The sequence below is a fragment of the Mastigoproctus giganteus genome, chromosome 11 (assembly GCF_048544385.1).
Source record: "Mastigoproctus giganteus isolate SK-2022 chromosome 11, ASM4854438v1, whole genome shotgun sequence".
NCBI classification, from domain to species: Eukaryota; Metazoa; Arthropoda; class Arachnida; order Uropygi; family Thelyphonidae; genus Mastigoproctus; species Mastigoproctus giganteus.
In genome coordinates this window covers 35,299,898-35,312,380 of record NC_143585.1, presented here as the reverse complement: position 1 = coordinate 35,312,380, position 12,483 = coordinate 35,299,898, and the positions used below count along the sequence as shown (strand labels likewise).

General features: G+C 38.7%; 1 protein-coding gene across 1 annotated transcript in view; it reads right to left on the bottom strand.

Moving 5' to 3' along the window:
• Positions 1-12,215, bottom strand: part of LOC150077897 (uncharacterized protein CG3556-like) — a 36,786-nt gene extending 24,571 nt beyond the window's left edge. The window contains exons 1-3 of the mRNA XM_090384397.1: positions 11,977-12,215; positions 2,851-3,101; positions 673-827 (exon numbers count right to left, since the gene is read on the bottom strand). Of these exons, the coding sequence (XP_090240523.1) occupies positions 673-827; positions 2,851-3,079 (384 nt within the window). The 5' untranslated portion in view covers positions 3,080-3,101; positions 11,977-12,215. The remainder of the gene's footprint in view (positions 1-672; positions 828-2,850; positions 3,102-11,976) is intronic.
• Between the last annotated feature and the right edge of the window lie 268 nt (positions 12,216-12,483).

The following is a 12,483-nucleotide window of genomic DNA, read 5'->3' as shown; positions in this document are numbered from 1 at the left end:
CCTTGAAATACAACAGCGTTTAATCATCAAAGTTTACATGCCATGATTTTCTGCGATATTAAATTGAAACTAACTGCCAAAGAATCCCATGAAGTGGTTCTCAACTGGGGCCATATGGCCCCCCAGTGGTCATGCTGTATTTCTGAATCTAAGAACAAAAGACTTTACAAAAGCAAAAACCCATCCCGTTACTCCTTATGGTAGTTACAGCTTTAAGTAGTAAAGCTTTCACATCATCGGTACTTTGTGATCACTGTCACCTAGTGGTTCTTTTATCTGCACATTCTTAATGCATGAATAATCACTGCTAATAATCATTGAAGTATATAACTTTAATATTAACCATCTGGTGAGTATGGGCTTGGCACACCCAGAGTCCTCAGCTGAATATCATCATTCCTCTCTTTCTTAGTGAATCCCCACCCTTCTCTCTCTCTCTCTCTCTCTCTCTCTCTATCTCTTTTTTGGCTGGTGCTGCATAAGCCCCAGGCTTCCTCGCACCATATGGCTAATAATAATAAAATTATATGATTGCAAAAACCTTTGGAGTCACCCTTGTACAATCAGTGCCACAAAACCTAGATCTGTTTACTGTCAGGAGATTAATTCTGTTTACTCAATTTTGAGAAAATTACACTTCTAAAATAGAAATAAAGCTGTGTTTTCACTCACATGTAAAATTAAAACTGTTATATTAGTATCACCAAAACTGCCATCTTCCTGCTGCAACTTTTTCAAATTTTTCAATGATTGGTATAGGAACGTTGAAAGATATTTCTCATGATGAACCGCACATGCCATTGCTAAAACTTCTATAACTTCTGTTTCTATATACACAAATCAAAAAAAAAAATTCCAATGACAATTTATAAAATATTTTGCAAGGATAATAATAATTTTCTTAATTTTTATTTTTAAATTTCTGATATAAAAAATGATCAATAAAGCTATATAGTATATTTCTTATAATGTGTATTTTACTCAGAAATCTTATCAGTTTAAACCTTAGCTATATCATAATATCACTTGACACCTGCCAACTGGAGGTAAGAAAACTTCTTAAGCTATTACACAGGTCAACAAGTATATTTTATAAGAAAAAAAATACATGGACTAGATAGATATTTAGACACTCACTCCAAATCTCTTTTTGATTTTCCTCTAGCAGTCTATTTTTTGTGATGAGACTGATTAAATCAACATAATGAGACTGCTTATACCACTCACTTATTCAACCAACTTACATGAATTTATTATTTATCATTTTTTACACATTCATATTTATGTAATTGTTTGAATATATCTATATCTTTGTTATTTTATAATTTAATTATAAATTAATTAAAGTGGAGAAGGATATTATGTGGAGTACTAAATATTTAACTAAATATTTAAGAAAGATTTAACAAAGACACTTTTCCACATGAATTCTTTCAATTAGTTTATGGTATGAAAAGGACAGTTGGTACAACTAGATACCAATAACTAAATAAAATTGGCTACATTTCAGATTTCAATATCCAAATCTGTCTTTAGGCCTAGGTTTTTGGTTTTGGGAGGTGTTCTTAAATTTGGCCATAGGGGCCAAACTATACCAACGTGTTGTTTATGCATCACAGTGCACCAGCCCACTTTGTCCAATGATATTTCTGACTTTATATACATTTTTTTGAAGCTGCTGAAACCATTAAAAGTAGTCCTGAAGTGATGTGACATGCCAAGGTTATTTATTTGTTATTTTCGTTTTTTTTTTTTAGGAGCATTAGCAACTAAGGCCATATTGCTCCGAGATATGCGGTGGTCATTCCCTGACCTTTCCGCATCCTCCGTGTTTGGTGGTGACGGGCTCGAACCCCGGTCTAATCAAGAAGCGTATGCTGTGCACTGCTGCTCCTTCCCACCTGGCTACGGAGGTGCCACATGCCAAGGAATCATAGATTCATCACACTGAATGGAGGTGCCTCCGTAGCCAGTGGGCAGGAGCAGCAGTGCATAGCACACACTTCTTGATTAGACTGGGGTTTGAGCCCGTGACCACCAAATACGGAGGATGCAGAAAGGTCAGGGAATGACCACCGCATATCCCCAGAGCAATATGGCCTTAGTTGCTAATGCTCATAAAACCAAATAACAACACTGAATGGAGATCACTTTGAACAGCCGCTTTGGCTGTTTTCCCTTTTAGAGGTTTATTTCAGTTTCTTTTTGTTTTTTAATTTATGATTAATGTGTAATATCTTGGAAATAGACTTTTGAGACATATGTTTATAGGAACTTTTTTCTTATTTTTACTTGTTGAATATGCACCTACACTAGCCCTGTACAATTTTGAAACACATTGTATATCTCATAATCAAGTAATCTTGGAGATGTTAGATTAATTAACCCTCTCTATGTTGCCATTTTGATTTAAATTAGTAGGGGGGGGGTTTCTTCCTTTTCCCATTTACAACTTTAACAGTGGTTTGGCCTAAGAGAATGGAATGTAGGCTGAGAGGAACATAGGAATTCATTAAATAATGAGACTGCGTGTGCAGACACTAAACACCACCTGTGAAAAAAGGCACAGTAGTTGACCTTGAACCTTTCCCTAGTTGTCTGCCAACTCATTTTCCAACATGCTCATTCACTTTGCAGTGAGACAGGTTTCATTATTCCTTCATTGTTTTTGCAGTTTGCTGGAAATATGACAGACAAAAGAATCAAACAATGAATCAACCTCAAATTTTTAACAAAACTAAAGGAAACACTAAAACATAACAACTCATAACAGAAAGTTATGAGTTGTTATGTGAAGTTAATAATAATATGTGGTTCTTGGACACTTAAATTCTTTAGCTGAATCCATACCTTTAAATGTCTTCAGATTTTTCAAAGTATAATGGAGCTGCTGAATTTGTCCTTTGGAGAGACGATAGCCAACACTACATAATGTTAAACAGAGAAAAGCAAATTCACGTCGTGAAGTAGTCTTCAAGTATTTTGCTGTTGAGATCAAATTAATTCCATAGAAATTATGTGGATGCTGACATACACTCCTGAGGGCAGCAATGTATTCTGCCACTTGAAGAGATGACATAGCAGCTTTGTTATAGCAGTTCCTGCAGGACAGAAATTGCATATAATATATAAATGTAATGAATACCACTTCTTTTACTACTAATAATTAAGTATGTATGTTTCTGATATTAAAAAAACTAGAAAAGTTTCCAAAATTTATTCCCGTCATAGCTTAGCATCCAAATACAGAGTGATTTTTTATTCATCATACTATTTCTTTTCTTTGCAGTTTCATCAGCTTCAAATTTTTCATATCAACATGACTACTCTGTAGAGAAAAGTTAGGAGATTTGGTTGGCAACATTGAATGTGCTCTATGGCTGAGTGAAGAAAATAGCAGTATACAGCATTAAGCCATATTCTGCAATTTTCTTTGCAGTAACTCCATATGTTATTGTTGACAATTCATTACCTGCACAAAGGATCACTATTTGGTGCATACTCTCTGCATTTGCCATTTTTGGGCCAGTGTTTGTCAACAGAATCATCCCAAGTGATGCCTATTTTAGTGTCATTAGATACAATTTTGTGCCTAATGACACTAAAATAGGCATTGGCTATGGCATTGACATAGATGACAGCTGGTTCCAACAGGACAGTGCAAGGCACATATTGCAGGAATTGTCCTCCTATAGTTTGTGGATGAAATTTTTGAAACAATGCCCTGAGGTGTATGACAAAGAACCAACATGGCCTGCAATGTCACTTGATTTAAGCCCATGTGATTTTTGTCTCTAGGGTTATTTCAAAGATAGAGTGGTTCAGAAAAATCCATGACCCATTTCTGTGCTGAAGAAACAATTTAAAATAATTTTTTCTGTGTCAAAGGAAATGTTGGAGTATGTTGTTCACAACTTCACCTTCAGACTGAGAAACACTATTGATAAATATGGAGGACACACTGAAAGTGTTGTGGCGTGAATTTCCTAACACTGCTAAATGTAGTTCAAGTGTTAATTTCTGTACAATATTTTATGGTCTTTAGATGAATAAAATAGTATGATAAATAAAAAAATCAACCTATAATTTTCAATAGTTGCTGTACTCTTTGCACTGTTGGTAGATTATACAACAGAAGTAATAAATCCCGAATTTTTCTTTATAATTTGTTTATTATTTTTATTATTCAGTGTTAAACATCCTGTGCTTAACTTAATGCACAGGATGTTTAATTTTATGTCATGCATTAAACTTAATGCATGACATAAAATTTCATATAATTATTCTTTTCCTTTAATAGTACTTAGTATTAGCATTAGCAGAGGCATATGATGCAAGAAAACAAGCTTATATCAAGCTTGTTTGAAAACAAGCTTTTGTCAGCCAAAAAAAAAAACCTAGCCATTTCACCCATCCATTCACTCCAAATGTTTGTCTAGTTCTGCCTTGAATTAATTTAAGCTGTCAACTTCTACAATGACAGATGGGCAATCAACCACCTGCTGGCTATAGGCAAACTTCTGCACATCTATCTTACAACTGTCTTTCCTCAATCTATGCCCCCTTAGGTTCTTAATCTGAGCAAGTGGAAGTATCCCATCAGCATTGAGCCTGCTCAAACCATTCAAGACATTATACACCTCAATCAGATCACCTCACAGGTGGTTTTTTTGGTAGTTGTTGGTGCATCGGCTTCTGTCGCCATAATGCACCACCCAAGGTTTTTGCAGTACTTTGATCCAAGCCTGAGGCGGGATTCGAACCTGCGACCTTTGGGTTGCCAGGCAGGCACTTTACCCACCCGGCTAGCCCAGTCGGCACCTCGCAGGTGCCTAGTCTTCATTTATGATTTAGGTAACCACTTCTGTATATAGGGGCAGACAAAATAATGGGAACTCCTATAATAAGAGTTACAGATATGCACTAATATGGTGTTGGTGTTTTAAAATGTCTTGTATTTTGAATAGAACAGAAGAGGAATATTAGAGAATTCTTCATGGAGGAACGTTTCAAGTTCCTTGATTGATGAAGCTGGAGGAAATCTGCTCACTCTCCTCTCCAAACATACCTACAGTGGCTCAATAATGTTTAAGTTTGCTGATTTCCTTATTGTACAGATCATGGGATGTGTTCATCCACCTGAAACCAAGGTTGAACTTGTATGGCTGTGTGTGCAGTGCAGGCCATACGTTCAACTGGTTCTGTCGAACAGAGCCTCCATGTTCAAATGGTCTAAATAACAATATCATCCACATCTTTTTTGCATTTCTATCAATGAGCCTACCACCATCTTAATGGCTAGTTACCCACATTGTTGTCATTCTAAGAGTGCTTGCGCAAGTCGACTTGAAAATTGCTAGAAGTAGAGCATATACTTCATTCTCGATGTTTATGTTTTGTTTGACATCAAACATGGGATGTAAGTTTTGCACAGGACCCCAGGTTGTTGTTATTTGGTTTTTAGGAGCATTAGCAACTAAGGCCATATTGCTCAAGGGATATGCGGTAGTCATTCCGTGACCTTTCCGCATCCTCCGTATTTGGTGATCACGGGCTTGAACCCCCGGTCTAATCAAGAAGCGTGTGCTACACACTGCTGCTCCAGCCCACCTGGCTATGGAGGTGCCAGGACCCCAGGGCCTACAAGTAATTCTTGAACAGGGTCCCACAAATATTGGGACCAGCCCTGGTTCTGTGTGTATTGAAGCATTATCATCTTGAAACATGGCATCTTTTGTGGGAAACAACGTTTGCACCACCAGATGAACCTGGTTACTAAGAATATCAAAATAATCAGTGTCAGTAATTTGCCCATTCAGGGTGATGATAGGACCTAAAGAATTCCAAGATATTAATGCCCAAACTCTTGTTGATCCTCCTCCAGGTTTGACAGTTATTATTATTAGCCATATGATGCAAGGAAGCCTGAGGCTTATATTGCACCAACCAAAAAAAATTCCCAAGTTTCCCTAAGAGAGAGAGAGAGAGAGAGAGAGAGAGAGGGGGGAATAACCAAGAACAAAAATCACCAAAAATGACCCTGGGTTTGCCAAGCCCATACTCAGCAGATGTGAGCCCTGGGGTTATATTTTGGCACAAGACAGCCAGTATGCTACGATTCCTTTGGCATTTGACAAATGTAAACTCTACTTGATGTTGGAAAGTATTAAATGATGATTCATCTGAAAATATGGCATGTTTCCAATCATCAAGTGTCCAGTTTTGTGCTCCTTACACCATTGCATACTTTGTATAAAATTACCATCAGTAATTCTAGATGGAGGATTGGCAGTAGAGGTTTTGCTATTAATTTCAGTTTTATGAAGTTCTCGCCAAACTGATTTTATAAAAACTGCATTGCTGAGACTTGCAATTTTTTAAAGAATGTAATTTTTTTAAAGAATGACATGTTTTATTTATCAAATTTTACTTCACGACAATATAGTCACGCGTTATTATTATTATTAGTCATATGGTGCAAGGAAACCTTGATGAGTCTTTTGCTGCACGAGGCAAAAAAAAAAAAAAAAATGTATGAGTTACCCTATGAGAAAGAGAGAGAGAGTAAGTAAAATAAATTTTCTGTTTATACTCCGGCACGACAACCAAGTCAGTAGAGTTTACAATAAATCATCAATACAAATATTTATCGTATTTAGTAGTCACAAGCTTGAACCCTGGTCCACTCAAGGAATACATGCTATGCACTCTCGCTCCTGACCACTGGGCTACGTCAGGCCTTAAGTGTCAGAAGTAGAAGACAATCACCAAGAAAGAGAAGAATGATGATATCCAGCTAAGGCCCCTGGGTGTGCCAAGTCCATACTCACCAGATGTGAGACCCTGGGGATGTCATGCCAATAATCGATTGGTTTGGTAGAATCGCTACTCACTGGGTGGAAAAGACCTGAGTTCGAGTTTCGTCGATGACATGAGGAATTTTTACGGACCTTTTTCACAACGTGGAAGAGTTAGTCAGTCTCAGATGAGGACAGCATAGTTTTCCCTCTCGGCAACTCGGATTTTTCTTCCAAAACACAGCAAATCGACTACAGAATACACAATTTATAGACAGTATACACTGAGCAATATTGCCTTAGTTGCTGGTGCTCCTAAAACCTAACAACAACTTTAACTTCACAACTTGGCAGGGAGTCTAAAGTGAGAGATTAATGAGATTTTTTTGTCTCCCAGAAACTGTTTTTTTTTTTGTTTGTTTGTTTTATAGCAAATAGTCCTCAAAACAATAATATCCTCACTTTCCAAAAGCTTATCAACAGCTGAAGTGCGATGGGGTGTGGCTTTATCATCCATAACCCTAGGGGGCTCACATCTGGTGAGTATGGGCTTGGCGCACCCAGGGTCCTGAGCTGGATATCATCATTCTTCTCTTTCTTGGTGATTCCTCTCTCTCTCAGGGTAACGTGGGATTTTTTTTTTTTTTTGGCCGGTGCAGCATAAGCCTCAGCCTCCTTGCACCATATGGCTAATAATAATAATAATAATAAACAATGCATGGCTCACAAGTGGGACGCTCTTCCCCGAGATTGAAGGATTCACGCTGGCCATCCAAAGACCAGGTAATCAACACCAGAAACTATAGAAAACATCGCAAAGGAGCCCGGAATATCAGATGACACATGTCGATGATGCCACCTGGCCTCAGAAACGATCCAACACAACACATCACGGCGAGGTGCAAGGTGATCATCCAGAGGGAGTATACGCATAGACACGACCAGGTAGCCAGGATAATACATTAGAAGCTAGTGAGGAAATGCCAGTTGATCAAAGAAAGTGTACCATACTACAAGTATGTACTGCAGGCAGTACTAGAGACCCAAACCCACAAGCTGTACTGGGACAGCGCTATAATAATGGATAAGACCATCCTGCACAACAGACCAAACATAACCCTTGTGGACAAGATGGGAAAAAAAGGCTACCTACCTGATTGACAGTGCAACACTGTTTGTTTGTTGTTTGGTTTTTAGGAGCATTAGCAACTAAGGCCATATTGCTCCGGGTTATGCGTTGGTCATTCCCTGACCTTTCCGCATCCTCCGTATTTGGTGGTGATGGGCTCGAACCCCGGTGTAATCAAGAAGTGTGTGCTACACACTGCTGCTCCTTCCCACCTGGTTACGGAGGCACCTCTCAACACTAGCAATGTCCAGAAAACCCATGAGGAAAAAATTAGGAAGTACACGAACCTGAGACATGAGGTCAGGGAGATGTGGCATATGCAAGAAGTAACCACCATCCCGGTCATCGTGTCAACCACCGGTATAGTGCCAAAGACCTTATATAACAGCATAGCAGGAATAGATCTCCCAGAGAACACCTACAAGGAACTCCAGAAAGTTGCAATCCTGAACACCTGTAGGACAGTCAGAAATTTTCTCGACCAACAGTAATATCAGATATTACAACCACCCTGTGTACTTGGTAGCAATACCCGTCACGGAGTGGAATCCCCCAATCAGGAAGAAATAATATAAGAGCAATAATAATAATAATAATAAACACGAACTCTGGGACCAATGGCACCTCAGAACAGATGCACATGGGGAAGGATTACTGCCTTCCAGTATCTGGAGATGTGTACATCCATTCAAGATAACGCCTCCCCAGACAAGAACACCACGACCGCCATATTGATCCCTTTCAGTGATGTTTGCGCTGCGATACCGTGTGCCAACCTCTCGCCAGATTAGCTGACGTCCAGAATTGCTGCTGAGAGTGAATCTACTCTCATCAGTAAAGAGTACCTTAAGTAATGAATTTGTGGTTGTAACCTTTAGAAATAGCGTTGGTCCTTACGATTTGCACACCAGTGTAGTACACTACTGCAACAGGATCAAGAAAAGTTGGACAGATGGACTGAGAGGTAGTAACTGAAGTTTAACATTGACAAATGTAAAGTACATATGTGTGTAGCAGTAACCCCAGAGTAACATACCAAATGGGTGGTACTACACTTAGGGTAGTGGAGAATGAAAAGGACCTAGGGGTTATTGGGCAGTCAGATATGAAGTTTTCTCATGATGTCTTGTCAATTATAGACAAGAGTTTTGCTAGCAGGAAAAGGAGGTGATTCTCCCCCAGTATAAGGTAATGCTGAGTATTGCATACAGATCTGAGGTACACATTTTAGGAAGGATATAGAGCTGCTGGAACGAGTACAGAGGAGGACAAAGAGATTGGTGAATGGAACATGGGGTAGGCTTTATTAAGAAAGGCTTAATTTCTGCAAATTTCAGCATAATGGAGGTCAGGCACCTGCCAAGTGACCTGACAGAGGTGTATAAGGCCTTGAATGGTTTGGGCAAGCTCAATGTTGAAGGGATTCTTCTTGTTGCTCAGATTACTTGATTGGACATAAATTCAAATTGAGGAAAGACAATTGTTGAATAGATGTGTGGAATGCTGTTAGCCAGCGGGTGTTTGATAGTTGGAACAAACTTCCATCTTTTCTAGTGGAGGTCAACAACTTAAATAAGTTCAAGGCACAACTAGACAAACATCTGGAGTGAATGGATGGGTGAAATGGGTAAGTTATTTTTATTTTTTGGCAGATGCTATATAAGCTTGCTTTCTTCCATCATATGCCTCTACTATGCTAAAAATTCATATGATGACAATTAAATAAGTTCTTGGGCCAGTCCGCGAATTAAATGATCACCCCTTCGTGCATTGTTTATGTTACAATTAATCCCGAAACCTTAACAAAATTATACGATGGATTCCGAGGATGAAAACTGTTATATGATCCTTTCACTTCCAAAGGCTTATGAATATATTGAATTATATTCAGTAGTTTTACACATGTCCTGTGACCTTAATACATGTTGAATTCCTTTAAGCATCTATACACCGATGAGCCAAAACATTATGACCAGCGAGTCATTATGCAAATCGAAGCAACAGCAGGTGAACTACGGCGCGTGCGCGATCGGGACACAGTATAAAAAAACCTGATACTGAGCTCCCTTAATCAGTGTTACCCTTGTTCTTCAGTTGGAAAAGACAGTGGACTTGAGCGAGTTTGATAAAGGCCAAATTGTAATGGTCATACGACTGGGTCAGAGCATATCCGAAACGGCACGGCTGTTGAGATGCTCACAATCAGCCGTGATTAGTACCTACCGAAAGTGGTCTGAGGAGCGAAAACCCACGAACCGCCAGCGAGGTGTTGGACGACCACGGCTCATCGATGCTCGAGGTGTCCCAACACACATGGGAGTAATGCGTTACAACACACAGTACATCGAACCCTGCTGAAAATGGGGCTGCGTAGCTGCAGGGCGCTCGAAGTGCCCATGCTAACTACGGTTCACCGGCGACAGCGCCTACAATGGGCATCCCAGCATGGAAACTGGACCTTCAGTGATTGGAAGAAGGTCGTCTGGTCCGATGAATCACGTTTCCTGTTGCACCATGTGGACAGCCGGGTACGTGTGCATCGTTTACCTGAGGAAGTGATGGCGCCTGGATGCACCGTGGGACGACTTGTGAAAACCGTGGGTTTTCACAAGTCGGTGTCGTGCTTTGGGCGATGATCTTCTGAGATACTCTGGGTCCAGCCATCCATGTGCCGAACAGTCCGACGTCTACCACCTACTTAAACGTCATGCCAGATTAGTGTTCATGAAAAGAAGGCGATTGTGTTCATTGACTGTTTGCATTAATTATCTCTATTTTTATGACTCATTGTCAATAATCGATGTCTAAAGTTTGTTTGATAGCTATACTGAGTTTTTTTTTTTTTTTTCTTGGCATCAGCTAAGTTTGCTGATGCGGGATTACATTCCCTATGTGGAATATTTTATTATTTATTTATTATTATTATTTATTTATTTAGTTTTTTTGTTTTTTTTTTTGCTGGCATTAGCTAAGTTTGCTGATGCGGGATTAATTTTTCTATGTGGGATTATATGTATATTTTTTATTTATTTTTATTATTTTTTATTAATATTATTATTTTTAAATAAATAAATTAATTTTTTTAATTTATTTATTTTATTTTATTTGGGGGGGGGCCTCCCAGGTCTGGGTAACCTAGGAGCAGGATTGCTGGAACCCACTAGCCTTGCACTACTCCTGATGGGTGCGGGATAATAGTGCTGGATTGCACTGACAGATTTATTAGACCCAGGCCTGCCTTTACACGCCAGGGATGAGTGCCGGGTTGCATTTACCCACGTGGTGGCTGCCCCGGTGGGAAAGTGACCTGACTTCACAATACACCTACACATACATTTACACTGTTCGGGTCAGAATACTGAGTTTCTTTTTTGCAAACAGAGTACACAGGTGGAGATAGACCTATGTCTGGTAGCCACCTAGCGACATGAATATACAATACCTAAACATCATTGCTGATCAGATACAACCTTTCATGGCAACGGTCTTCCCCTCTGGCAGTGCTGTCTTTCAGCAGGATAATACGCCATGCCACACTTCCCGGATTGTTCGAGACTGGTTTGCAGAACATGAGGAAAACTTCCAGGTATTCCCTAGCCTCCAAATTCTCCAGACATCAATCCCATCGAGCATCTGTAGCTTGTGTTGGAACAGCAATTCCGATCTGCGGCGTCTCAACCATGGTACTTACAGGAGTTAAAGGATCTGCTGGTTACGTGTTGGTACCAGATACCACAAGACACGTTGAGAAATCTTGTGGCTTCCATGCCTCCGTGGGTACGAGCTGTTTTGGCTGCACGTTGAGGGCCAACATCATATTAGGTAGGTGGTCATAATGTTTTGGCTCATCGGTGTATGTTAAACTTGAATATTCACAACTACATATGTGGGTGCAAAGTAAATCTAATTTAATAATAAAAGAAGCGATTTTTTTTTTATTTTAATTAATATCTACTGAATTGTAGGATATATAAATATCAATGTATTCTCTTTTTATAATCCAGTTTTAAGCTAACCTGGATAATAAAAAAAGGAAAATAGCTAACTTACCTCAATATATTTAGAGCTATTTCAAACTCGAGTTCTTTTATTGTCGTCTCTGAATCTATGCAAAAAGTATTTGAAAAGGAAAGTGCTATAATAGCTTTTGCAGTGTTATTCTCATTCCATCCCCCTCTTTCATTTCTTTGTGAAAGAATCCAACTCTCTGCAAGCTTTCGAGCTTCGCTGACATTCCTGATATTATATTCTTGGTCTGCAATTAAAACCAGTATAGCAGTGATAATGATTTAATTTTCGTTAAGGCAAATATTTGCAAAAATACATTTTGGTGTTAGTACTAAAATATCAGACCAAAACTTATGTGGCATCTGCTATAAAAAAATAATAATAACTATAACAAAAAATAAAAATATTTTTTATTTTTAGAATTTAAAATTTAGAGTTTAAAAAAATAAAATAATCAGTAATAACACTTCTTAATTTTAAAATTGATCTAATCCCTATTTAAATTTATCTAAGTTCTTGCCCTCACGTTTAGCACTGTGATCATGATCA